This window comes from Pogona vitticeps, chromosome 4 (genome assembly GCF_051106095.1).
Source record: "Pogona vitticeps strain Pit_001003342236 chromosome 4, PviZW2.1, whole genome shotgun sequence".
NCBI classification, from domain to species: Eukaryota; Metazoa; Chordata; class Lepidosauria; order Squamata; family Agamidae; genus Pogona; species Pogona vitticeps.
Window position 1 is genome coordinate 239,136,966 of NC_135786.1, and position 25,959 is coordinate 239,162,924.

General features: G+C 48.5%; 1 protein-coding gene and 2 non-coding genes across 7 annotated transcripts in view; all 3 read left to right on the forward strand.

Annotated features, from left to right (window-relative positions):
* The window catches only part of LOC110071440 (protein brambleberry), a 30,251-nt gene that overhangs the window by 3,461 nt on the left and 831 nt on the right, over positions 1-25,959 (forward strand). The window contains exons 2-12 of one of the 5 annotated variants that reach the window (XR_013544413.1): positions 3,642-3,901; positions 4,708-4,836; positions 5,030-5,215; positions 6,927-7,149; positions 7,918-8,034; positions 8,486-8,665; positions 20,549-20,755; positions 22,090-22,249; positions 24,054-24,102; positions 24,703-24,881; positions 25,290-25,321. Coding sequence is in view for 4 of the 5 variants with exons in the window: in XM_078392069.1 (XP_078248195.1) it covers positions 3,656-3,901; positions 4,708-4,836; positions 5,030-5,215; positions 6,927-7,149; positions 7,918-8,034; positions 8,486-8,665; positions 20,549-20,755; positions 22,090-22,249; positions 24,054-24,118; positions 24,703-24,881; positions 25,290-25,381 (1,784 nt within the window). In the remaining variant the exon portion in view is untranslated. Of the gene's footprint in view, positions 1-3,641; positions 3,902-4,707; positions 4,837-5,029; positions 5,216-6,926; positions 7,150-7,917; positions 8,035-8,485; positions 8,666-20,548; positions 20,756-22,089; positions 22,250-24,053; positions 24,119-24,702; positions 24,882-25,289; positions 25,382-25,959 lie in introns of those variants that run through there. The other 4 variants (XM_078392069.1, XM_078392071.1, XM_078392070.1 and 1 more) reach the window with 4 other exon arrangements.
* Positions 9,411-9,601, forward strand: LOC140707191 (U2 spliceosomal RNA). Its single transcript, XR_012087124.2, has one exon. It is a non-coding gene; the product is annotated as a U2 spliceosomal RNA (small nuclear RNA).
* Positions 15,884-16,074, forward strand: LOC140707190 (U2 spliceosomal RNA). Its single transcript, XR_012087123.1, has one exon. It is a non-coding gene; the product is annotated as a U2 spliceosomal RNA (small nuclear RNA).

Genomic DNA, 25,959 nt, shown 5'->3' on the forward strand with positions numbered 1-25,959 from the left:
ACAGATCCCATGTCTGGCAATCTCGTCTCTTGCAGGGCAACAATGTCCATCCGCAGTCTACTCAGTTCAATGTCGATAACAGCTGTCTTGCGCACGTCGTCTATTTCCTGCAGGTTGTCAGAAAAGCCAGGGGTCATTGTCCGAACATTCCAGGTTCCCAACTTTAGGGCAGATGTTTTCTTTTGATTGTTGTGTGGTGCATGGTTATTGATCTGTTTTTCGGCTCTCTGACCATCAGAAGTAGTCCCTGGCATCATGCTCTGTGCCAATCGAGCAAAACGTATAACCAGTAACTGCTAGTTCCTGTGTTATTTCGACACTGTATGCAAAGCTGGAGTGTCCTCTCCAGAGCACGAAGCCTGGGTAGAATAATATGGAGGATAGGCTGTTACCCAAGCAGAAAATCTCCCCTCTCCGCGTCACTGAAATAGTCCAATGGAGAGGCAAGAGCCAATACAACTGGTTCCAGCGACGTCGCAGGAGTTGGCAGAACAACACGAACTGTCTACGGGACTCCGGCTCCGGATTTTGCCTCGAGGTTATCTCCTGAAGCCTTTTCCATGAGTGGATATAGCCACAAGGCAGTGGAGGTTTGAAATCAGAGTTTTCCTTCTCCTAGATGGGCTGCCTTACATGGCTGACGAGTCCCACCTACCCGGCCTATTTAATAATAATAATAATAATAATAATAATAATAATAATAATAATAATAATAATAATAATAATAATAATGTGGCTTGCCCTCTGATTTGGAAGTGGTGTTATATAATATCACTATTATTATTACTCTTGGGAAAACTGCTGCCCCATCTTTTATGAAAGTCTCAAAAATGGCTTGAATTTCTTTATTTTCTTCATATGAGTTCACTTAGATTTTTAGCTTCATCTCCATCCCAAAATAAATAAAACTCCGGTGAAAGCCAACAAAGATGACCTGCATGTCCTATTTGGACCCATAAAATAGTGCATCATTCCCTTGTTTCAAAGAAACTCGTTGCCTTAAAACCATCTTCAGAGCCTGTCTCAAAAAACAGGCAGCAAAGAGGATCAATATTTTCTGGGCATGAGCATCCTTTTTCCAACGCAGTCTATCCCAGCTGTTTGAAAGCTGGTTTCTTCCTGGGCTGCTCACAGGCGGACAGTACTTCCCAGGGACATGCAATGCTTCCCATCCTGGGCTCCCCCAGATGCTCTGTGGCTACCCGGCTCAGGAATCCTGGCCACACAGCTAGTAGTGAAGGCTTCTGGGAGTTGTAGTCCAAGAATATGTGATGGCCCCAAGGTTGGTTAGGGTCAGTTCTGTCTCTACCTTTCTTTTGAGGGCTATTGACCTGGAATGTATCCCCCACACTGGGCAGCTTTCATCTATTGTGAAGGCCAATAATGAACAATAGCCCTCCACCAAAGCAGCAATCCTCTTAAAACAACATTATCAAGTTCGTAGTAGGATGGAAAGGACCCACATCTACAGGGATTTTTCCACCATGGGGCAAAGTTGCGTCATTATCTACAAGCAAAATTGACTGCAACAAAAGACACACCTTTTTACGGATGTTCCAACCTGCTTACATTCTCAGTGTCTAATTTCACGCCACTTAGATGCCTAGCATCGACAGTTTTTTAATTGTTCTGATTGCCGCCATCGTGCGTGTAATTACTCCAGCAAACACTGTGGATGCATTCCATTGCCCTTACCAACTCGGAGAAGAATACAGAGAATGATTCTTTGGTTCCTCTACTAACCACTTCTGATATGGCGACTTGAAAATATTTGCAAAAATATAAAAGGCAGAGTTAAAGAACGCTTCCCTGATTGCTTAGGACTCGTAAGAGAAAAATTCCTGTTAAACGCGCCTCTGAGGAGATACTGTTGGAAATAACTAGGTACAGTATTCATAGTAGCACCCAAGTGAAGAAGGTGTTATTTCTTACACTTAGAAGGTATATTGGCAACTACACATGACATTGCTGGTTTTCCCGAAAAGTAACTAGTTAAAACTTAATTACATTCTACATAATGGGGCTTTCAGAGAAGTAGCCGTGTCAGTGTGTGCACCAGATGAGACAAAACACAACACGTTGCAGGAGATAAAAATGTTGCGGTGCCTTCAAACTTAAGTAACAAAATAAACAAGGGCCATCAAGTCAAATTCTGACTTAGGGTGACTTTTTTCAAGGTGTTCCAGGTAGAGAATATTCAGAAGTGGTTCCCCCTTTCCCCTTCTTCTTGGGGGCGCCCTGGGACAGTGCTGCTGGCCCAAGGCCACCCAGGATGGCTCTTCTCGCTGGAAGGGCAGGAGGGAATTGAACACCCAACCTCAGGCTCTACGGCCGAATAAACTAAAGATGAAGTGCTGTATTTTAATGTGGGCTTTCTTGGAGTGAGTCCAGGAAAAAAAACTTGTTCTGCATCAAAATATAACAGCCTTGAATGAGCCACAAATTTCTTGCCTCTTGTTTTTTGTTTGAGAGGTTTCTGTGATGTGTCAGGGGAAAAAAGAAGTTTTTCTTTCTCCTGGGCGTCCCAATGAACACTCAGCCCCTTCATCTATATTGCTCTGCTGCTAAAACCCACACCCACACCTCTTCTTGGCCTTCCACTCCCCCCACCCAGAGAGGGGTTTTCTCCCAGTAGCTCTGCTCTACTCTAGAGCAGTCGCTACATGTTCTCTCTCCCTGTCTGAAGAATCCCACGCGACCTGTTCCTGTCGTCTTCCTTCCAAAAGGAAGGAATTTGGTATTCTCCCAACAACGAATACGAATTTTCTTCACTGGTTATTCTTGCAAATGGTCCAGTGACCTAAGAGGAGCAGAACATTTAGTTATTCATTGATATAAGTAAGACGGCTTGTCGTAATAACAGTAACTTACTTAACTCCTGGATGGGAAGTTGCATGTGTTTGTTTGCTAGTTGCTAGTGGATGTGGACAACAACTAAACAACAACTGTGGATGGGTCCGGGACAGAGTTCATGTCTTCCTGCTGCGCTTCCAGAGGCATCTGGTTAACCATTGTGGCGTCAAAATGCTGAACTGGAAAGGCTTCCAGACACCTCCCATCTGCAGGATTTTCTGAGCTGTTCACTTTTCCTGAATTTAAGTAATTCAGGTTAGAAGATGGTTTAGCAGGTTAGAAGATGGTTAGCTTAGCCCTTACCTGAAAGGCCAAAGGCCCTCCTTCATGAACCGAAGGCTGCCGTTGCTGCCAATCCATTGTTTTTGTTCCACAAGGTTTAAAAGCATGCACTGTGTTGGATTATATGAAATTACACGGGCGGATTAGCAGAGAGAAACCCTTACTTGGGATTCTGAATTTTTTTTTCCTTTTGCATATGGATTATGTTTTATGCAAGCCTCCAGAATGCAAAGGTCAGAGAAAATTTTTTCAGCGGGAAGGTTGAACTACACTGTTTGCTGCACTGCTAAGTGGTTTTGTATGACACTAGGAGAAGGGAGCGAAAACGGAGCCCTTCTTACTTAGGCAAAAAGGAAAAAGGTGAGCCATTTTGCACGCTCATTCTTGGGGGTTCTTCATGTGGGGTGTGTGGATTTGTTTTGGAGCAGACGTGGGAAGTTTCCAGGCGTGACCTTTTTTTCTCCCCATGAAGCGGCTGTGGCAAGTTTGCTTTCTCTCTCTTGCAGAGTGTGTTCCGAAGATGCTCCCCCTCGGGCGCTGCGCCCTGTTCCTTCCGCTCCTCCTGCTTTGGGGTGCTGCCCCCTCCTTTGGGTTTTTCAGCTGGTTCACTCGGACTGCAACCCCAGCGCCCGCTCCAGACCCCACACCTCCTCCTGATCCTGGAAATCTGGGGCCTGTCCCTTTTGAGATGACCACAGCAGATGAGGGGTTCCTGGCCGAAGCCCAGCGGTGGCAGCTCTCCCCCCTCGATGCCTGTCACCATAAGGTTTGCTTGTGCCTTAGCATAGTGGGCTAGGGGTCTTGCCCCCAGGGCAACGCTAAAATAAAGTTGTTTGGGGGTTTCCAGCATCCTGCTTTCTAGAGATTTGAGGCAACTTTAGAATAGGTGGAGGTGGTCTTTCCCAGTTCCCAAGTATTTTACCAGATAGAGGATTACAAGACAAAAACTGCAGCAAAATGGTACAGTGTCATCTTGATTCCCTGGGGCAGTAAAGAAACAAACTGTGCTGCTTATATATTGCCCCATAGTGCTTAAAGCATGCTGTGGGCCGTTTGCAATTTAATTATGCAGGCTATGCTTGGCCTCTCACTCCCCAGCAAGCTGGGTACTCCCCATTGACAGACCTCAGAAAGATGGAAAGCTGAGTCGACATTGACTCGGCTACTTAAGCCCATCGGGACTTAATAACTTGAGTCCCATCATGCTTAGTGAGGCAGGTCCCCATGACTGTGGGGCTCCTTCATTACTGGGGCTGCCTGGTAGCCCTGATGCTAAGTGAGCCCTCCACCTTTGCACTGCTATATAATAGATGGACAGCCGTTTCCAAAAATGTTCTCCTTTTTCATGCCAGTGCGTGGTCCTCTCAAAGAAGCCTGGGATAAATAATGGCCTTTACAACGTCTGTAGCTAATTATCCAGGCAGGAAAGGCATTAAGAAAAAGATACGGAGTGCTTCAGATTTAAAGTCTGCCTTTTAAAAATCCCCTTTTGCTCCCAGACATCGTGTCGGAAGTGAAGGAATCGCTCTCCCCCCTCCGGTTCTTCTCCTTTCTCCTTGACCTTGTTGCTAGGTGATCGCTCAGCTCCGGTCATCTTGCACGGCCCTTACAGAGGAAGAGCTGGCCAAACTTGGGGTGTCCCTCTTCAACTGCCAGGCCAGCGTGGAGGGTCGGAGGACTTACCTGTGCTCTGCGGATATGGTAAGTCGGGAGGTTTGCGGATCTACCCGTAAGGAGGGATCTGAGCCTACAGATCTACAGCGACTTCTCGATTTTGATGGAGGGGACAACCTGCGAAAGTAAAACTGTGCCCCCCCCTCAAGAATTTTGCAATCTCAGATGCCCTTCTCTCCCCCGGTCAATCACGGTCCCCCCGCACCTTTCCTTCCAACAGACCCTGGCTGAATGCACGGCGGAGATGGATCCCGACACCTGGAACGCCTACCACATCGTGAGCAACCGAGCGCGCGCCGTCTGCTACGCCACCCGCCAGATGCAGTTCAAGCGCCGGGCAGAACACACCGTCAACGCGCTGGTCTCTACGGCGGTTGGCCAGCTGGAGGCTATGAAGGCGCTGAAGGTCTGTCTGTGGCACAGCTGCAGCGTTCCCTCAGCTTCCACCATGGGGGGGGTTCATCAATAGCCAGAGGTGGCCCCCATGAGTCTGTGGAACCCAGTTTGGTGGTGTTCTTGGGAGTGCCAAACCTGCATCAGGGAAACGGCCCATGTTGCCTGTGTTACATGGCCCCTGGTAAAATGCTTTTTGCATTCCTGAGCGTGCGCCTAAGAATGCAAAAAGGACCATCTGATTCGGTGGCCAATGTGATGCCGTGGCTGAGACCGTCTCACCTTATGCAGGCATAAATCCGCGATTGGATTGTGGCTGGAGTGTTTTACTCTCCCCACCGCCGGAGGGTGGCTCACATCCTGGCTAAAGAGGTGATGGCCACGAACAGGACAGGGTGCAGATTAGAAGTGGCCGTAAAAGGAGCAGGAACAAAATGCGTTTCGTCTGACAGAAGGTTCAAAGTAAATGAATAATATTGGAAATTGCGAACGTCTGTGCCTGATGCTTGAAAGGCATCAAAGTAGGCGCTTTTTCAGGGAAAGGAACACCAACCCAGAAGCGTCACCTGAAAGGGAGGAGCAGGAGAGAGATCCCACAGGGGTTGGAGGAAAAAAAAGGCAAGCCTCCAGCCCCCCCCCCCATGAGAGGCAGCGCCAGGCCTAGAAAGAGCCATTAAAAAAAAAACAAAAAAGGTTTTTGTGGGGTGGGGGGAGGCTCTTCGGGTTTGTTTGGAGGGGGCTTGGTGGTGGCAAAGTCGTGTTTTCCACAAAACCCAGGAGCCCAGAAGCGCTGTACTGAGAAGCTGTTAAAAAAGAGAGAAAACAGGACATGCCAGGCCAAACGTTTTTGCACTCAAAAGCTCTTGAGGCTGCGAAAAAGAGCGGTGGGCCCAGAGACAAGCCAGAATCCTATTGAGACCGCTTTATGTTGCGGTCAGTGTCATCCCATTCGCTGCAACAACCAAGGGCCACTCATGAACACGTTGCCACTGGCACAACTGGATGCACGTCAAGCTGCTGTGAGCAGCGCACAGTTCAGAAGGGCGGGCGCCGGGTTGTCAGCGGGCAGCCGTTTTCTGCCACTGTAGTTGACACAATTGCAATGGAGGTTGGCACAGTTTCCCTGTGGTGTTCCGGCCATTATATTGTTCCTTGCCTTTCCGAAACCTGCTGGGATGGGTGGTGGGGGATAAGGGTGAGGAACCTGAGGGAACAGGAGGGAAGGAGCCACTGATGCAAAAGCTTGCATCCATTTCCAGGCTGTTTTTTTGGAAGTGGGTGCAAAAAGCTGCAGCTTTTCTAATCCCTTGTCTTGGAGAGCAGCGGCTGCATTTTGCAAAAACTAGCAAACACAGAAAAATAACCACCACAAGGAGATTTATGGCATCTTAAAAATCAAACTGTTTTTTTGCATCAGTTCTTTCATACTCGCTCCTACTTCACTGCATGCAATGAGGTCTTAGCAGTTTCTCCAGAATTTTCCTCACCTCTTACCTGCTTTCCTGTCCCTCCCTTCTTTTTCCTTCTTTCCTGTTTATTTCCATGCATGCTTCAAGACTTCCTGCCTGGATGCTCTGCTTGTTTTCTCTCCCCCTTGCCTCTGACCCGCCTTCCTTGTGGGTCTTCGCTGGGGTGTCTCTCCTGCTTCTTTCAACGTCATCTTTGAATTCTCACCGTAGCTGCCGTTCCTTCTGACGATTTTGATTTTCCCCCACCCTCCGCAGAATGGCCAAGAAGAGCTGAAAACCTTGACCTCCGAGTCCCTGGAGAAGGTGGCGAGTGGCCAGCAGGACCTCCTGGTCCAGCAGGAGAGATTCCAGAACAGCCAAGAGCAGATGGAGGCGTCCATACAAGGCAACCTGGCTCAGCTGGCACAGGAGAAAGCCCTGATTGCCAGTGGGCAGCAGCAGGTGGCCCAGCTGATCGAGGGCATTGTGAAGAGAATGGGTGAGGGAAAAACAGCAAGGGGCAAAGCGGTCTTGAGGAGGGCACCCTGGCGGTGTCCCCACCACGCAGAATCCTACCGCCTTGCACAGGTTAAAAAGGCAATCGTTTGCAAGAGATTCTGCTGGCTGTCATGCTTTTTTCTTCCTAATGCTTTGCCGGTCTCGGTGGCTGGCATCTTCAGAGGACAAGAGCTAGAACTCGTGTGTTCTGGTGTAGTGTGTGGGATAGTTGAATATTTGTAGCTGTGGGATCAGCTTTTTGTTCTTTTCAGGAGATTGGGTGATCAGTGTTTTTTTGTTGTGGGTGCATTGTTGTGATAAGAGGGAGAGGTGATCAGTCACTGTGATTGATGGGTGTCGTTCGCTAGTCTTTTGTGTGCAGTGATCCCCAGTTCTTGTGGTCCCCTGCTACTGTTTTGCTTGAGGGGGGGCATGTCCTTCTGTCCCTACGCTTTGCCGGGGAGCCCTGTTATTTTCCAACACAAACTACTTTCCTGGTCCTGTGGTTTGGCCCCACCACTTCCAGTCCTGTGTTGCTCTTAAACGAGGAGTGTGTCATTCTGTGGCTTTTCCACTTTTAAAAAAAAAAAAAAGGCACGAGGGGGGAAGAGAGGTGGGGGGGAAGAGCTCAAAGGAACCAGGAGCTCTCCCACCTGCGTTGGAGGAAGCCCGTTGTATGTACAGAATGAATTTTCCAGTGCTGGAAATGCCCCCCCCCCGTTATGTCATGTGCAATGGGTGGGTTTCCAACACGGTTCTCTTCCGGCAGAAAATGTGAGCGGTCATCTCAACAGCCAGGGCGCCGATCTGCGAGAGGGCCACCAGGCTATCCTGAAAGATCTGGCCGAAGTACAGCGTGGAGCCCAAGAAGTCTATGCCAAAATTGGTTCGTATCTCAAGCTCGTCCTGTCCTCTGGTGCTGCAAACACTGGGCGAGGTTGCCCGTCCACTGGCTTCTGAATTTATAATGTTTGGCTTCTAATAGTGTTTTTTTTTAAAAAAACAACACTAATGTTTGATGTCTTAAATTCTGATTATTAAAAACCACCTTTATCTCAGAGAGTTGGCTCAATAGCTCAGTGAGTTAGGAATCGGGCTATGGAGCCAGAGGTTGGGAGTTTGAAAATCCCCAGTGCTGCCTCCCTGTGAGTAGAGAGCCAGCCTGGGTGGCCTTGGGCAAAAGCTGGACAGTCCCAGGACACCCCAGGAAGAAGGGGAAAAGGGGAACCACCTCTGTGTGTTTCTCTACCAGAAAAACCCTGAAAAGGCGTCCACCCTAAGTTGGAATTCATTTTCACAGCACATCATAATTATGATCCTTCTTGTGATCTTGCCAGAGATCGGTTTGGGCTCGTTCCTGACCTATCAGAACCAGACCACTCAATATTATGAGGAATTGATGAAGAAACTGCAAAAACTGAACGAGAGCCTCGGGCTGGTCTTGTCCACCATGGAGCGGATGCAGAGCAAGCTGGGGGCGCAGCTGCAGCATATCCAAAGGTTCATCACCTGGGCAGGTAAATCGGCCGTCTTTGCAAAACAGGGAAGGGACTTCAAGGAAGTAGCAGTGGCTGTCCTTCAGGCAGACTTCGTATATGGTGTTGGTGCCTCTTGGAAGGTTCTCTCTGCTGGATGATGATGATGATGATGATTTTAGTTTTACAGAAAATGCAACTAAGAGGTCCGGTGAAATGCAGTGATGCTTTAATTCCCAACATATTTCTAGTCATTTTTGGGAAAATCTTCAAAAGTCCGTTCAAATAGAGGGGACGATTTTTAAAATTTTCCTGCACCAAACCAGCCTTCAGCTTTGGGTGTGGCTCGTTCTCTGTCTCTTTGTCCACCTGAATTAGAACAAAAAGGGGTGTTGTGAAATCGTGGAAAAATTGCCTAAATGCCTAAGTGACACAGACGGTGTGACCCGTGGGGGACCCCTGCTGGCCATCCAAGTGCATGACAACTTCACAGCACATGATCGGGAAGGAGGAAGGCGTATGCTAATTACCGGCCAATGGCTGTCAGGAGGACCTGAGAAATGCGCAAGGTTCGCAGAAAGGGCCCGTTTCCACCGGATCTGCTTTTCCCAGGAAAGCAGGAGAAACCGGGTGGAAAACCACAACATTTTCAGAGTATGTGGTTGGGGGGTTAGCTGCTGTGTGGGTCATGGAGCTGGACAGGGTGCCTCCAAGCAGGGCCTTGCTCTTGGGCACCTGGGAGGGCGGCAGAAACGGAGACCCCGGTGTTTTCCGGCCCATTTGAGTTATCGCTTCTCGGCCTTTTGGCTAAGATCAAGTGTAGTATCTGTTCTTATCAGTTTAATATCTGATACGTCCTCTATCTGAGGACTACATATTAAATGGATTTTTGGAGCTGGGAGATGGAAGAGGGGCTTGCTCCGTCCACTCCACGCATCGACCTGGTATTGCAGTGCCTCCAGGAACGGTGCACACCACTCTTCCCCCCCCCCTATGGCTGGTTCAAAAAGCAGATTGAAATGGATCTTGGTCTGGATCTTTCTTTTATCATTATACCTCTTCTTTTCTTTCCTCTTTGTGTGTGTGTGGGGGTCTTGATTCTGTGTTTAGATTTTTGTTCTCTACCCATTTGTGTTTCTTTCCATTTCATTACTTGTAAGGGGAACGCATTGGACTTGCCTGTTGTGGAAATGCATCAGATTAAATGCATTGCATTTAATGTATCGGAGGAGGTGCGTGTTACCTTTACGTCAATGACTTGAATCCAGTCCCCCTTTTGGGTCCAAAAAGCCTGTGTTAAAATCCACCTCCTTCTCTTACCACCACCCAGGGTTGAAATTCTGCTGCGGTGTGCGTGGGTGTGTTTCCCCATTTCCCTCGAGCTGGGAAGTGAAATCAAACCAAAGCAATGTATTCGCGAAGGCTTTCATGGCTAGGATCTAATGGTTGTTGTGGATTTTCCGGGCTCTTTGCCCGTGTTCTGAAGGTTGTTCTTCCTGACGTTTCACCAGTTTCTGTGGCCGGCATCTTCAGAGGACAGCACTCCCAAGCACACTACACCAGAGCACAGAGTTCTGACTCCTGTCCTCTGAAGATGCCCATGGCCACAGAGACTGGAGAAACGTTAGGAAGAACGACCTTCAGAACACGGGCAAAGAGCCCGGAAAATCCACAACAACCATTAAACCAAAGCAATCTTCTTGTTGGATTTCTATTGGGTCCAGTTACGGATACTGCACTTCAGGAAGGATGCTGACAAACTGGAGCAAGGGAGGAGGAGGATCAGAGGGGCTGGAAACGAAGCCTTAGGAGGAAAGGCTGGAAGAACTGGGCCTGTTTCGCCTTGAGGAAAGAGGACCAAGGGGTGATAGGATATCACTTTTCAAAGACTTGAGGAGAGGCAGGATCTGTTCTCAGCCATCCCAGAGAGCAGAACACATCATGATGTTGTTTAGTCGTGTCCAACTCTTTGTGACCCCATGGACCAGAGCATGCCAAGCCCTCCTGTCTTCCACTGCCTCCCAGAGTTTGGTCAAATTCATGTTGGTTGCTTCGGTGACCCTGTCCAACCATCTCATCATCCTCTGTCGTCCCCTTCTCCTCTTGCCTTCACACTTTCCCAACATCAGGGTCTTTTCCAGGGAGTCTTCTCTTCTCATGAGATGGCCAAAGGATTGGAGCCTCAGCTTCAGGATCTGTCCTTCCAGTGAGCACTCGGGGTTGATCTCCTTCAGAACGGATAGGTTTGTTCGCCTTGCAGTCCAGGGGACTCTCAAGAGCCTCCTCCAGCACCACAATTCAAAAGCGGCAATTTTTCAGCGATCAGCCTTCTTTATGGTCCAGCTCTCACTTCCATACATCACTACAGGAAAAACCATAGCTTTGACTATTCGGACTTTTGTCGGCAAGGTGATGTCTCTGCTTTTTAAGATGCTGTCGAGGTTTGTCATTGCTTTCCTCCCAAGAAGCAGGCGTCTTTTAATTTCGTGGCTGCTGTCACCCTCTGCAGTGATCATGGAGGCCATTGGGTTAGAAATGTGGAAATTTAGCAGATGCACCTCAGGTGGAAAGGAACATAGAAACGGAGAACCAGAACCGGACAGACCGAGCTGGCAAAAAAAGGAAATGGAGACTGACAGCTGAACCCCGAAGAAAACTCCAAACCACTTCGGGATCGTCCCGCTCTGCAGGTGTACATACGCAGAGGCACTTGCAGAGTCCCACAACTTGACGTGTAACGGATCAGGTATACATAGAGTTCTTAACATGTGGCAGTGTTGGATGCCGCATCAAGGGAAAGGACCGGTGACTCGCTTGACCAGCCTCAATCTTCAGTGGGTTTCAGACAGTTTTCGAAAAGTAACTTTTCCCAGTTCCCAGTGTGAGAGCACTCAGAATCTCACAGCCATTGATGACCCACTGGTCCTAAATACTTTGGAGACTCTCCGGTTTTCTGGGCGTTCCTAGAAGGCTTTGGTGTGGCTGTTCTCCTGAGATTCACGACAGGAACACATCTCATGGGGAACGGTACTCCAGTAGAGATATAAAGCGTCAACCCAGACATTGATTACTGTTTTGAAATGAAATGAGAGGCTTTGTTGATCTCTTTCTTTTCTCTTCAGGACCATAGCTTCCTCACTCTTTCATTGAGATGTCTCCATCATTTCAAACACACGATTCAATTACAAGAGAGAGAAAAAATTAATCATCGTGTGCCCGAAACGTCTGGTGTGACATGAGGCCTGTCAGATCTTCCTGTCACATTCAGGGTGGATTTTAAATCTGTATCTGTCACTCCGTGCCCGAGGAACCCACCAAACTGGCCGTCTTCTTCTTCTTGGCGCCTAAGCCACGCTCGGCTAGTCCTTGCTCCGTGCGTGCCCTCCGGTTTTCTCCTCGAGCTTGCCCACAGTGTGGCAAGAGAGAAGACGCAGAAAAGCAAGATGGCTCTGACACGCAACAGCTGGAGAAGTGGGTCCCTGGGGGGGCAGCTAATTAACCTCTGCCGTTTTCCACTGGGCAGAAGCGCTGAATCTCACATGTTGACGAATCCCCCATGCGGCAGGTGACCGGCACAGCTTGCCTTCACCAGGAGCAGGGCTGTGTTTACTTGATCGATGCAAAGCAGGGTGGGGCCCCTCCAGCAGGATCTTAGCACCACCACTTTCTCTTCTCATGAGATGGCCAAAGTATTGGAGCCTCAGCGTCAGGATCTGTCCTTCCAGTGAGCACTCAGGGTTGATTTCCTTCAGAACGGATAGGTTTGTTCTCCTTGCAGTCCAGGGGACTCTCAAGAGTCTCCTCCAGCACCACAATTCAAAGGCCTCAATTCTTCGGCGGTCTGCTTTCTTTATGGTCCAGCTCTCACTTCCATACATCACAACAGGAAAAACCATAGCTTTGATTATTCGGACTTTTGTTGGCAAGGTGATGTCTCTGCTTTTTACGAAGATACTGTCAAGGTTTGTCATCACTTTCCTCCCAAGAAGCAGGTGTCTTTTAATTTCGTGGCTGCTATCCCCATCTGCAGTGATCATGGAGCCCAAGAAAGTAAAATCTGTCAATGCCTCCATATCTTCCCCTTCTATTTGCCAGGAGGTGATGAAACCAGTGGCCATGATCTTAGTTTTTTTTATGTTGAGCTTCAGACAGTTTTTTGCACTCTCCTCTTTCACCCTCATTTAATTCCTCCTCACTTTCTGCCATCAGACTTGTATCATCTGCATATCGGAGGTTGTTGATTTTTCTTCCGGCAATCTTAATTCTGGCTTGGGATTCCTCCAGTCCAGCCTTCCACATGATTAATTCTGCATATAAGTTAAAGGAGCAGGGGGACAATATATACAGCAAGTATTCTTTAGCTGGCCCTATGAGCAGCAGGATTTATTAATGTTTTAATGATCGTTTTTGATATAGGATATTCAGAGGTGGGATTCAGCAGGTTCTCACCTATTCTATAGAACCGCTTCCTAAATGTACTATTGGTTCTTAGAACCGTTTGTTGGCCTGAGATGAATGAAGGAGGAGGGGCCAGGTGACCAGCGATGAGCGAGGGGGAGGGGGCACAATTAACTGCCTCCCTTCCCACTCCACACTGAGCCGTCTGAGGTGGGATATGGGTGAGAGAGATAAAGCCCTGGAAAGAGCAGAGGTGTCACTGGGGCAAAGGGGGGGGAGGATGAGTCCTTGATGTCACTGGAGGAAAGCCCATGGCCTCGAGGCAGAGGGGTGTGTGTGATTGACAAGGCATGAGGGCAGGACACAGAGGGAAAAAGTTTTGGGGTGAGACCGCTTCAATCAAACAAACAACCGTCCTCGTTTTACTATGATTTTTTTCAAGTTAAAGGTACCACATAAGACTGTTGCTCTGCCTAGAAAGTTTTTTTTTTAAATCCCAGAGAATATCCAATGCATGAACCAGTGACAGTTTCACTGATCCACGCAAGCAAGGTATGCAATAGAAAAGTCACTCGCACCACAAAGAGATGAAACCTCCAAGCCTCATTTAGAGTAACAAAGAACTCTTCCTCCTGCCCCAAAACTGACAATTTCGGGAGACAAATGGCACACAGAGATGGCCCACTCTGTTAGAAGGAGGAAGACAGCTATCAGTATTTTAACACTAGTAAGACTTACTATTCTTGAAGGCCATATATCCAGGGCCAAGAAAGGAAAACACATAAACATATCAATAGATAAGGGGAATTGAAACTCTTCTCTCCAGACATTCAGACGCATCGTGACCACAGGTCAACATGGGGGGGTGGTGGAGGGACTCCGAGGGGGAGGGACCATCATGAGAAGGCAGCATTCTCCAGAAAAGACATACATGAGAGCATACTAATCAAGCATTTGTTGATATTGGCTGTTGTGGGTTTTTCGGGCTCTTTGGCAGTGTTCTGGACCGATTGAGGTGGTGGAGTTGAGGTGGAGTGGCAACAGATTGAAAAGAGACCATACCTTCCAAGCCAGAAGGAAGCGGTGGGGGGGGGGGAGAAGAACTCCTCAACGGGTGTGCAAAGGCAGCCACCAGGTAACAACAAGCAGGGCTATCAGTCATTTCAGGAGCAGGAAAGGGGATGGAAGCAATTTTTACTGGTGAGCTATAGGGTGAAATAGGAGGTAAAGGGAAGGAGAGATGTGTCAGTTCTCTGTCAAACCTGGTCATAAGCACCCACTGTGAGGTGTGTGTTTGTTTGTGTATGTGTGTTTGGCACATGCCCATGGTGAGGTTAACAGCAGCGGCATGCCCAAACAGATACACTTATCCAGATATGTTAATCATGTGAGAAGTAGTTGTGATGATAGGCAGTAGGGAGACCACTGTAGAAGAAACTCTCATCGGATCCCACTGTCCTGGGCATTCATTCATTCATTCATTCATTCATTCGTTTGTTCATTCGTTTATTTGTTTGTTTGTTTATGTATGTATGTATGTATTTATTTATTTATTTATTTATTTATTTATTTGCCATTCGGGCATAGAACCTGTTAATTTATTTGAATCCCACCACTGAGGATATTGTTATAATATTGCCTGTTGTCAATGGTTTTAATGGTTTTAAAGTTTTAATATTGTTGTACGCTGCTCAGAGACCACTGGTAATGGTGCAGCTAAAAAAATCTTGTAAATAAATAAGCAAATAAATAACAAGCAAGCGAGCTTCCTCCTCCTCTGGAATCTAGGACACTCTGCACAAGGATTGGCTGATTTATTTTATTTAAAGCAGTTATAATGATAACCATGTGCTTTCCTCCCGGAAAGGCCCAGTGGGGAATTAAAACTCCCAACCTGGGCAACCAGACCCCTAAGCTCTGCTCTTCAGCCACCTCCTGAAACCGTTGCAGCCCACGCTATATGGGAGGATCTCAGGTTAGGTGACAGAGCCATATAAAACTGTTTAAAAACATGTGGTCCTTTAAACCAACTCAAATCAAAACAATTCAAAAACACACCGAGCCCAAATATTAGAGCCACTGCAGGAAAGCCAACAGCCTTCAGACCCCCAAAGCCTCTTAATAAAGAGGCTGGAACATTTCCACAGCCTGCTGGCCAGTTCTCAAGAAGGGAGCATTTCACTGTCTGCCTTGTCCTTCCCCCCCCCCGGGCCTGATCCCCCCCTTGCATCCTTCCCAGTTTCCCCCCCACCCCCAATAAGACTGTGTCTCTTGCAAAGTGATCTCTGGGGTTTTGTTTATTTTGTGGGCTGCCCTCTCTGTGGATCCCTAGTTTAAGGATCTGGCTGGGTGTTTGATTCCCCTATTGGGCCTCCTGGGAGAAAAGGCCCTGTACCGTCCCAGGACAACCCCAGAAGGAGAGGGAAGGGGAAACCCTGCATGTCTGTATTCTCTACCCTGGAAAAGGTGGCTCTAAAGTCAGGGCAGACTTGACTGCAGGCAGACGCACAGATGGTGTGACCCGTGGGGGACCCCTGCTGGCCAGCCAAGGGCATGACAACATCGCAGCACATGATGGGGAAGGAGGAAGGCGTATGCTAATTACCGGCCAATGGCTGTCAGGAGGACCCGGGAAATGCGCAAGGATCGCAGAAAGGGCCCCTTTCCACAGGATCTGCTTCTCCCAGGAAAGCAGGAGAAACCGGGTGGAAAACCACAACATTTTCAGAGTATGTGGTTGGGGGGTTAGCTGCTGTGTGGGTCATGGAGCTGGACAGGGTGCCTCCAAGCAGGGCCTTGCTCTTGGGCACCTGGGAGGGCGGCAGAAACGGAGACCCCGGTGTTTTCCGGCCCAGTGGAGTTATCGCTTCTCGGCCTTTTGGCTAAGATCAAGTGTAGTATCTGTTCTTATCAGTTTAATATCTGATACGTCCTCTATCTGAGGACTACATATTAAATGGATTTTTGGAGCTGGGAGATGGAAGAGGGGCTTGCTCCGTCCACTCCGCGCATCGACCTGGTATTGCAGTGCCTCCAGGAACGGTGCACACCACTCTCCCCCCCCCCCCCCATGGCTGGTTTGAAAAACAGATTGAAATGGATCTTGTTCTGGATCTTTCTTTTACCATTACTCCTTTTCTTGGATCTCTTCTTTTCTTCTCCCTTTGTGTGGATGGATCTTGGTTTGTGTTTCGCTTTTTGTTCTCTACCTGCTTGTGTCTCTTTCGTTTTCATTAGCTGTAAGGGGAAGGCATTGGATTAAATGCATCAGAGTCAATGCCTTGAACCCAGTCCCCCTTCTGTCTCTTGGGTCCAAAAAGCTTGTGTAAAATTCCGCCCCCCTTCTCCTTCCACCATCCAGGTTGAAATTCTGCGGTGTGTGTGAACACATAATAATGTTGTTTAGTCGTTCAGTCGTGTCTGACTCTTTGTGACCCCCCCATGGACCAGAGCACGCCAGGCCCTCCTGTCTTCCACGGCCTCCTGGAGTTGGGTCAAAGTCAGGTTGGTCGCTTCCGTGACCCTGTCCAACCATCTCGTCCTCTGTCATATCCTTCTCCTCTTGCCTCCACACCTGCCCAACATCAGGGTCTTAAAGCATAATAATAGGCTCAAGCCGAAGAAAGCCAGGTTTAGGCTGATGATCAGGGGAGAAAACAATCAGCATGACAGTGGATCTGATAACCTCAGGAGGTGGTGAGCACTCCCAACCTTAGAGGCCTTCAAGAGAAAATTGAATTACTATTTGTCAGGTCTGTTTTAATTTGCATTCCTGCCTTGAGCTCCATGGCCTTAGAAGCCCCCTTCCCATTCAGTGATTCTGTGGTTTCCCTGAATGACTTCAAAATTTGTGGGGAAAGGCTTTTCTGGTGGTTTAACTTAATTCCCAATCCCAAATCTGTTCACATGCGGGCCATGTGAAATGGACAGTCTTTCCTCCCCCAGCTAAATAGTTTCAAAAAGGCCGAAAGGGAGAAGGAAGGCAGGGGATCCCCCAGATTGCCTCTGTCTCCAAAGATGGGTCGTCCATTGCAAAGGGCTAGCAGAAGACCAGCTTGCAACCCACATGCATGCTGTATGGGCCTCCATCTAAGAAGCTGACCAGAACTCTACACCATCAGCCATAGGAATCTGGGACATTAAAAACAGCACATAAGTTTGGAGCGACCCACCAGAACTTGATGCCCAGCCTTGAAAAAGATGATTTATCATCAAATACTTGCTATTGTAGAATTACTGTATTATTCTTAACGGTTGATCGAAGGGATCACCTATCCTGCATTTGTGTATTCAGGCCTTGTGCTTTGCTTCCCAGAGGGCTTCCCTGAGATGCTTGGCGCCGTGCTTGGACTGCAGTAATGCAGCCAAAACTCTGCTTAAGATCCAGGGTTCAATCCCAGGTTGCCGGCTCAAGGGTTGACACAGCCTTTCACCCTTCCGAGGTCTGTAAAATGAGTACCCAGCTCACTGGGGTGGGGGTTTCCAAGTAACTGGGAAACTCTCTTGATACCTGAGCCCAGCAAAAGGCAGCAGATAGGACAGGCTGAATTGTTTCTAAGAAGGAACTCAATTTTATTACATCGTAAAAGGAAAGAGTGGCCCACATTTAGGCCAAAGTTGCTACCAGGTAGAAAAAGCAGAGAGAGAGAAAAAACATACAGGTAGGCAGCGCTTGAATAATCAGCAGAGCTGACAAGAGTCATCATAATCCCTGGCGCAACTTGTTTATTCCAGCCCTGATTGTAGGCACGGAATCTGGTTCTTCCTTGCCTCCCCTGGTCCCTGGCATCTGCTTTCCTTCATGGCCGGCTGGAGAGAAGAAGATTCAGGAGGAAAACAAAAAAGAATCCCTGCAGGATGTTTAAAATCTTTCTGCCCTCCTGACTGGCTGGTACCTGTCAGTCACTGGAGGGCATCCCCGCTGACATCACTTCCTCTCCTCTTTCCAACCTCACCAGGTGTAGGGCAGCCACATCGATGCCTAGTGGCACAGATAGGAAAAAACGGTTGATGTGTTGGAAATATGGAGCTGGAGGAGAGCTTTGGGGAGACCCCAGGCAGCCAGAAAGACAAAACAAAGCTGGTCCCGGATCAAATCAAGCCTGGATGATCTCTGCAGGGAAAAAAAAGGGGGGGGTGAAACTGAGGCTGTCCTGCTCCTAGGACACCTCGCAAGAAGGCAGGATTCTCTGGAAAAAGACCATCAGGTGGGGAAAGGATGGAGGCAGCAGGAAAAGAGGAAGACCCCAACCTGAGATGGACGGACTCCCTCAAAGAAGAAGCCACAGGGTTGAGTCGACAAGAGCTGAGCATTCTGGAGACGGCTCATTCCTAGGCTCGCCTTCCGTTGGGAGCGGCCACTTGACGGCACCCAACAACGACAGTGATGTGGAAGAATCTGCGGTTGGGACACGTTCTCTTAATCGTAGATGGAGTGGAGGCAGCCTGGAAGGGTGATTTCTGCACGGGCTGTGATTTCCTCCTGGGGGATTCAAGAGTCTCTCTCTTCTGCTCACACGGCTCACCCCTTTGGTGGCCTGCCACTGCGCCAGGACGGTCCAAGAGGGGCCAAGGTCCCTAAAAACCTATTTCCCCACAAAACCTGTTACTCTTTCGCAGAGGGCACCCTAACCTTGGCTGCTGTCGCTGGAAGAGACGAATGCGTTCGTGGGCTCCTCCCTGGAAAAGTTTTAGAGGCTCTTGGCCAGGGAAGCTTCATCCGGGAAAGAGAAGCACAATCCGAGGGAGGGATAACATTATTATCATGAGAGCCGGAAACTTAGCAGAATTCTGGATATCCCTGTGATTGGCTGGTGGGGGTGGGAATGAGTTGGGATCATTTGTGGAAATGAAGTGGGTAATAGTGTGGCAACGTAGGAAAGAAAGGAAAAGGTGCAGCAGAGAATTAATTTATTAATCTGATTAATTAGATTTCTATCCCGCTCATCTAGACCCAAAGTGGACGGGGCAAAAGGTGAAGACTAGAAGCCAGGGAGCCAGGATGTGCTGCCTAATGAGATTTAGATGAACGCACTTCCCTCTGTTTTCCTTTCCTATCTGCTGTTTTGTTTAAGTGCTAAAAACTGTAAAACCTATTTTTTCCCCTCTCCCTATGGATGCAGTTATGATAGATATAATCCAGTGGAATATTTACACCAGTGTATGTAGAATGGCATCACTCGGAGCACAAATAGCTGCTAATGAATGAGTCCTCGGCTGAATTCCCAGACATGTGCCAACCGGGGACTTATTAATTGGTGGCTATCCACAGCTTCAGGTTATGTCACTGCACTTAACGTCTCTTTAAACCTTCAGCTGCATTCTTGCCAAGAAATATTCAATGCTTTTCAAAGTCTTAAAAAAAATTTTTTAGCATTGTTTTGAATCTTTTATTTTAATATCGCAAAGCCCTTGCTTGCCTGGTGTTAATGAATGCGTTTCAATAGCTTGATGAGCTGCTGATCCACTTCTAGGCAGGATTCAGAGTGTTGGTTCTAAGCTATAAAGCCCTTAAATTGAGACTCTGGAACTCCCTCCCACTGGAGTCCAGCCTGGCCCCATCTTTGCTGTCCTTCCACAAGCAGGCAAAGGCCTTTCTCTTCAGGTAAGCTTCTCCAGCTTACCTGAGTGGGATGTTTTTAATGGATGGTTGAGCCTTACTGCTTTGAGTGTGTTTTCCGTATTGCCAAAAACATATTCAAAGTGTTTTCTAATATGGTACATATTTATTTTTATGCTTTTTAGTATCTGTGTCCTCGTTGTTAGGTTTAAATACTGTCTTTTAATGATGCAATGCCCCTTGGGTCCTTTTAAGGAGAAAGGTGGGACAAAAATATTTTAAATAAGTAAACCCAATTGCCTTTTTTGGGGGGGGGGGCTTTATCATGTGTTGTATGGGCCACTAACAAAATCAAAGGATAACAGACTGTTGGAAGGGCAGTTGGAAAAGCGAAAGGTGTTCATCAGCACCACCCCTAGCATGAGGACTAGAAAATTGGGGAGTGAGTTTTAAATAATGTGTGAAAAGTAATTCATTCCCATATTTGTGCTGCATGCCCCTATGGAGACCAGGCAGAGGTCTTCCTTGGTGTAGCCCACTTTACGTGAGGGTCGAGCCGAGGGGAACTCTGCCAATGGCTTCCCATTCTCACCAGTTCTCACCAGCATAGACCAACAGCTGCCGGTGGAGGAGGAGGAGAGGCTGTGCTCTGTCCACCCCAGGTTGTTGAGCCTGGTTGGTTGGCCTTTGCTTGGTTGGGGAAGGACAGCAAAGATGGGGGGCCAGCCTTGGCGAGTGTTACTTTGCACAGAGTTAGGGAAGGAGGAGAACGCTTCCGGCTTTGATTCCTTGCTTGTTCCTGGCCGTCTCCTGGTTCTTGACCTCCCCGGATCTTGCCAGGCAGGTCGGAGCCTTGCCCCGAGGAGCAAATAGCCGAGGCTACACCAAGACAGGCTTTGTGAGGATGCTCGGAGAGCAACGCTGTCGCGAAAAGCGAACTCATGGACTGATCTGCTTCCGTCCCGCAGGGTTCAGCCTGAGCTCCATCTACACCTGCGTTCTGCACGGCAGTTACTTCCTCCTGGCGGCCCTCATCATGACGTTCCTGCAGATCCCAGGCCTCCCACGTGCCGTGCTGCTCATCCTGGTCGTGGCGAACGCCCTCTTTGAGCTCAACCAAGGCCTTTCCTGGGGGTTTCATTCTCTCACCAGCCTCTTGGTGTTCACGGTGGCAGGTGGGTGCGCCCTGGGCTCTTTTTTTTTAAACCTCTGCATGCCGTTTCTCACAGATCTTGCAGTCCAGTAAGCATAGCGATGAGTTTAAAAACAGCGTTGTATGTGTGAACTGCAAGAGTGATTATGTTGACAAGATTAGACATATAGTTTTCTGTTTATAAGAATGGAGATCATTGAGGAATGAATGGGCCTGTGTGGATATTATGGTGGATAAGTAATTTTAAAGAGGAAATGAGGAATGTTTATGATGAGAGTTAGATGGATGGAAATGCAGATGAAAGAATTTACAAAATTTATTATAAACTTAGGATGTTAGATACTTAATTAGATACACAAAATAGGGATGTGGAATATAACATGTGTAGATGCACATGGATATATTATTTCTGTAGTCAGAATTTACATAATAGATAAGCTGGCATGGGAAATACCTCCCTGCCTGTATGCTCTGTTCGCCTTGTATGTTTTGTTAGTTTTATGTGTTATTGTTTTGTAGGTATTTGTAGGTATGTATGTTATAAAAAATAATAAAATATTTTTAAAAACTAGCGTTGTGGCCATAAGGAAGTACCGCTTTTGGATAACAGGGAGGTAGGGATGTGACATTGGAAAAGTCATGTTTTAAGGCGGGGGGGGGGAGCTACGTTGCTTCACGGACGCAAAGCGTTCTCAAGTAGCTTTTTAAAGGAGAGGTTTAGAGGCATTTCCACAGGAATCAATTTATGGTTTATGACATTCTCTGAAAAGCCCACAGTTGTTTCTTAAAGAAAAAAATGACAATAAAGAACGCCACTGGGCAACTTCACCGATAGTGTTATTCCCTAACATTGCAACAAGCGAAGGCCAATGAATTATTTTTCAAGTTCTAGAATGATTCAGAGGAATATTCATTTTTGAAAGTAGCTTTCTAAGCTCTGGCGGTAAGCTCCCCACTGTGGTCAGGATTTGCCTCTTCTCCCATATTGGGTGCTTCCTAATAAAGGGGCTTGTGCTTCTTGGGTCGTGCGTGGGCTACGTCCCCCTTTTGCAAAGGCAAATCTGCTTTTTATGCCATCCTGATGAATTCCCTTTAACGCCGGTGAATTCCACTTGCTAAAGACTTCCTAAGATGGGGAGGCTCAGTCACTGTTGTCAAACAGACACTCACAACTTCTATTGCCAACCCATGGCACAGAAAAAAAACATAGCATGCTCTGATGGCGCACTTAGAAGCATCACATTTTTCTTTCTTTTGGACCGCCGCTCCCAGGATCAACCCGAAGCCCTGTCTGTCGCCTGGGTGGTTCTGGGAACTGCGGTCCAACATGGCCACGACCTGTTCTTCTACCTTTAGGCGACTGGGTGCTCAGAAGATTCTTCCAGAGTGCTCTGAGGAGGAGACGCATCTCCCTTCAACCGTCTCTGTCATTTCCCCAGAAAATGCCGGGCGCGCACCCTCACGAAGCGGATCTGAAACAGGCCAAGCGCTGCCGCGTCACTTCCACTCCTGAAAGGTAAGGAACGGTGGCCGTGGAACAGAACGATCCTATCGAAGGCTTTTAGGGCAGTAAATTATTGGTGGACCTGACTTTGAATGGTCCTCCCACCTTTGAATTGTGGGGTTGCCTTGTTGGGAGGGGGGACGTTGTTTTCAAAGATGAGCTGTAATAGGTAAAGGTTCCCCTTGACAATTTGACCAGTCGTGTCCAATTCTAGGGCGCGGTTCTCATCCTTGTTTCCAAGCCATACAGCCAGCGTTTGTCCAAAGACCATTTCCGTGGTCACGTGGCCAGCGCAACTACGCACGGAACGCTGTTATGGCTGTCATAGCTGGTTGTCATCTCATGACCCAACTGTGGAAGCAAAGCAAATTGAGCTTTGGCATCTCTAGGGAATCGGTTCCGCTGCTGGCATCTGAAAAACCCAAAGGCAACAAAGCCACTCAGTCCTGCTCTGAGTCTGCTTTTCACAGTTGATTTGGCAAAAAAAACTCTGTTGGTCTGGAAAGTTACGGCAAGCTTGGTTAGAATCTGGATGGGGAAGGATCACACTTGAAAAGGAGAGGATCTGCTCTGGACGGCGAAGTTCCTGGGGCTCTTCCAGGGAAGGGTGGGAAAGATTCTCTTCCGAAGCTCTAAAGCACCGTTCTAATTTTTTGGGTTTTTTTGCCATGGCCCTAAAAGAAATGGAAGCCAAGTCAGGATTGTGCAGGTTGCAGAACAAACCTTATTAGCTTGGGTGTGTGTGTGTGTGTGTGAAGAATTTTCTTTCTAGTCTGTGGCCCCCTTCCAATCAGCCCGGGACCCTCGGGGGGGGGGGCTTTTGAGAAGGGCTGCTCTAGAGCAGTGGTTCTTAACCTTTTTGAAAGAAACTCCCCCTTGAGCCATTGAGGAAGTTATCATCGCCCCCCCTCCCTGAGGTGATATCTTACCTACCTACCTACCTACCTACCTACCTACCTACCTACCTACCTACCTACCTACCTACCTACCTACCTACCTACCTACCTACCTACCTACCTACCTACCTACCTAGTCTCCTTCCCCACCCGGGTGTGAGGCAGCGCTTCACGGGGCGAGGATGAGGACCCAGGAGACCCTTTCCTTCCACCCGATCCACACTCAGTGCTCCCCTAAAGGAGAAAGGCGAGACGTGGCAGGTAGAAAGAGCTGGATCATCTGGCGGCCGCAGCAGCACCAGATCTACTGCCAGCACTGCAGCTGCAGTCGCCTTCACAGGTTTGGCTTGCTCCAGCGCCCCCCTAACGCCCCCCTTCTGTTCTTTCGCCCCCACACCGCCCCTTTTCGTTCTACCGCCCCCCTGAAAAATGAAATCGCCCCCTGGGGGGCATTATTGCCCACGTTAAGAACCACTGCTCTAGAGGACCAGAAGCTGAGACTGGTGACTCAGGGGGTCGTTTTCTGAGCTTCCAGCAAAGAACAATGAAATATCTCGTGAAATTACAGGTCACGGGAGGCCGTAGGATAGACGGAGGGCCGTGAAAAGTGGCATTGGGGTGCCCTAACTCTGTGCTCCACAGGCACACTTTGGAGTGTCGTCAGCATGTCCGACACCGTGTTTGCGCAACCCCAAATGGGACACTTTGGATCCTTTGAGACGTCACAGCAGGCGGTGGGGAGGGTGGTTGTGGCAGCTCTCTAGATTAATGGGGAAATTCTCGGGGGTGGAGGGGCTAGAGGGTCCCATGTCTGCAAGGGAAGAGGATCTCTCTCTCTCTCTCTCTCTCTCTCTCTCTCACTCACTCACACACACACACACACACACACACACACACCCTGGTGCCTTTCTTCTCTGCAGGGAAGGCGATGGTGGCCTCTTGAAAGAGGAGCTGGACAGCCTGGAAGAGGTGAGCTACCTGTCAGGTGAGCAAAACAGAGGGTGTTCTGGGCTTTCGGGAGTGGCGTGGACTTGGTTTCTATGTGTTTTGCGTTTCCTGTAAGGCGGCACAGAGCAGAAATTGCAGGCTTCTGGGGTTTCCCCCCCCCCAGGAGGTTTATGATATTTTGAGGGACTCTGCAGAGCTGGGGGGAGGCTTTAGGCATGAGCTGAGCTGGACGGACAGAGGGACTGTGAGGGGACCACCTTACATAGCAATATTTACTTGCAAGTCTCGTTGTAATGAATATCTGGATCCTAATCATATTGCATGCCTACATCAGTCTAAAGGGCCAAGGGCAATTCCCTGCAAAGGTAAATTGCGACTCATTAACAAATCATCTCTTCGGTGCTTCATTGTGAGTCGGTTGAACGACCTAACACACAGCCGAGCAACCAAATGGTGACTCCCTAATTGGAGGCGATCGGCCAGCATGAGTTGTATGCAGGTGCCATAATCACACCATAGGATTTTGGTCCTCAATTCTAAGAATTTTGCAATCCCATTGAGGCCTGTGGCTGCTGCTTCACATCCTCTCTCCCTGCCAACCAAGCTCTTTGTTTTTTACAGAGGGATCCCGGTTGGGAAAAGAAGCCCCAGAGAAAGGGGCTGACTTGTCGCCTTTTCCCCAGGAAAGGGTGACGGAGAGCACCGTGCTGTTTTCTGCAGACTGGAAGCCTCGGGAGGGTCCCTCGGTCCATCAAATGAGCCTCCGACGTATCAGCTTGGCCCGATCCACCTGGCACGAGGTACCTCGGAAGGGAGGAGAGGCCCCTGTGGTTTGGGCACACGGTGCTTGGGAGGGAATTCTCAAACGTTTCAGAAGAGTGTGTTCCCAGTATTGGGAATTCATGGATCTTTGATTTTTCTGTGGAATCCCTCCTTCTAATGCTTTCCTTGGAAGTCCAGGTACTTTTTTTTTTAATCTCAGGAGATGGACTGGCAAAAAAAAAAAAAAAAAACACTAGAATTTGGGTTGGAAAAGTTGTGCTGGGACTGTGTTGGCCCACGGCTGTTTTTGCTGATCTTCCCGAGTTCCGCTTTGGCACCTGAAATCGGAACTAAATCCAAGCTGCTCTCTTCTCTTGGCCAGAAGGTGGTTTTTCTGTACTCTGGGTTCACGATGCCACGTGTTATGGTCTTTCTTTTCTTGACAGACGTCCTTGGAAAGATTCCACCACCATCGGGGCCTCCGTCCCTTTCCCGACTCAAGGACCTCGTCCCCCAACGAGTCCATGGCTAGCAATATGTAAGTGTCACGCTTGGGGTGGGTCTTCTCTCTTCGGGCCTGAAGTGGGCCATGGAAGGGAACAGCGAAAATAAATCCCCTTTCCTTCTCACATGGGGTTCCCAGTAGGGTGTTGGCTCTTGACGCCTTACTCAACATGGTTGAGTAACGCCTTACTTGATGCCTTACTCGTGTGGTTGGTATCACTACCCTGTCTGTGAACATCAAAACAGGTATCAAAAGTGTGCCAGCTGTCAAACGTGACTGAACGCTTCATCAGGATAAAGACTGCAAAAATGGGCAGGTATGGGGAGGACACTAGGCGGGCTGGACCAGACGTCTTTCCTGCCTGCAGGTGTTCTTAAGGTGTGATGGAGGAGAGAGAAGCAGTGCAGACGGTCCTATGGGGGGGGTCATCAGGTGTTGTAGATTTCACCTGGCACATAACCACAAAACTGACGGACTTACCGAGAGCTGGAAAGTTAAGGAACTTTTCTTCCTCCCTGTTAGACAGGAAGTCGCCCCCAAGGGAGACCAGCTCCTCGGGGAGCTTTATCTTTCCTGTCAACACAAGAGTCCATCTCATCCTACGGGATGAA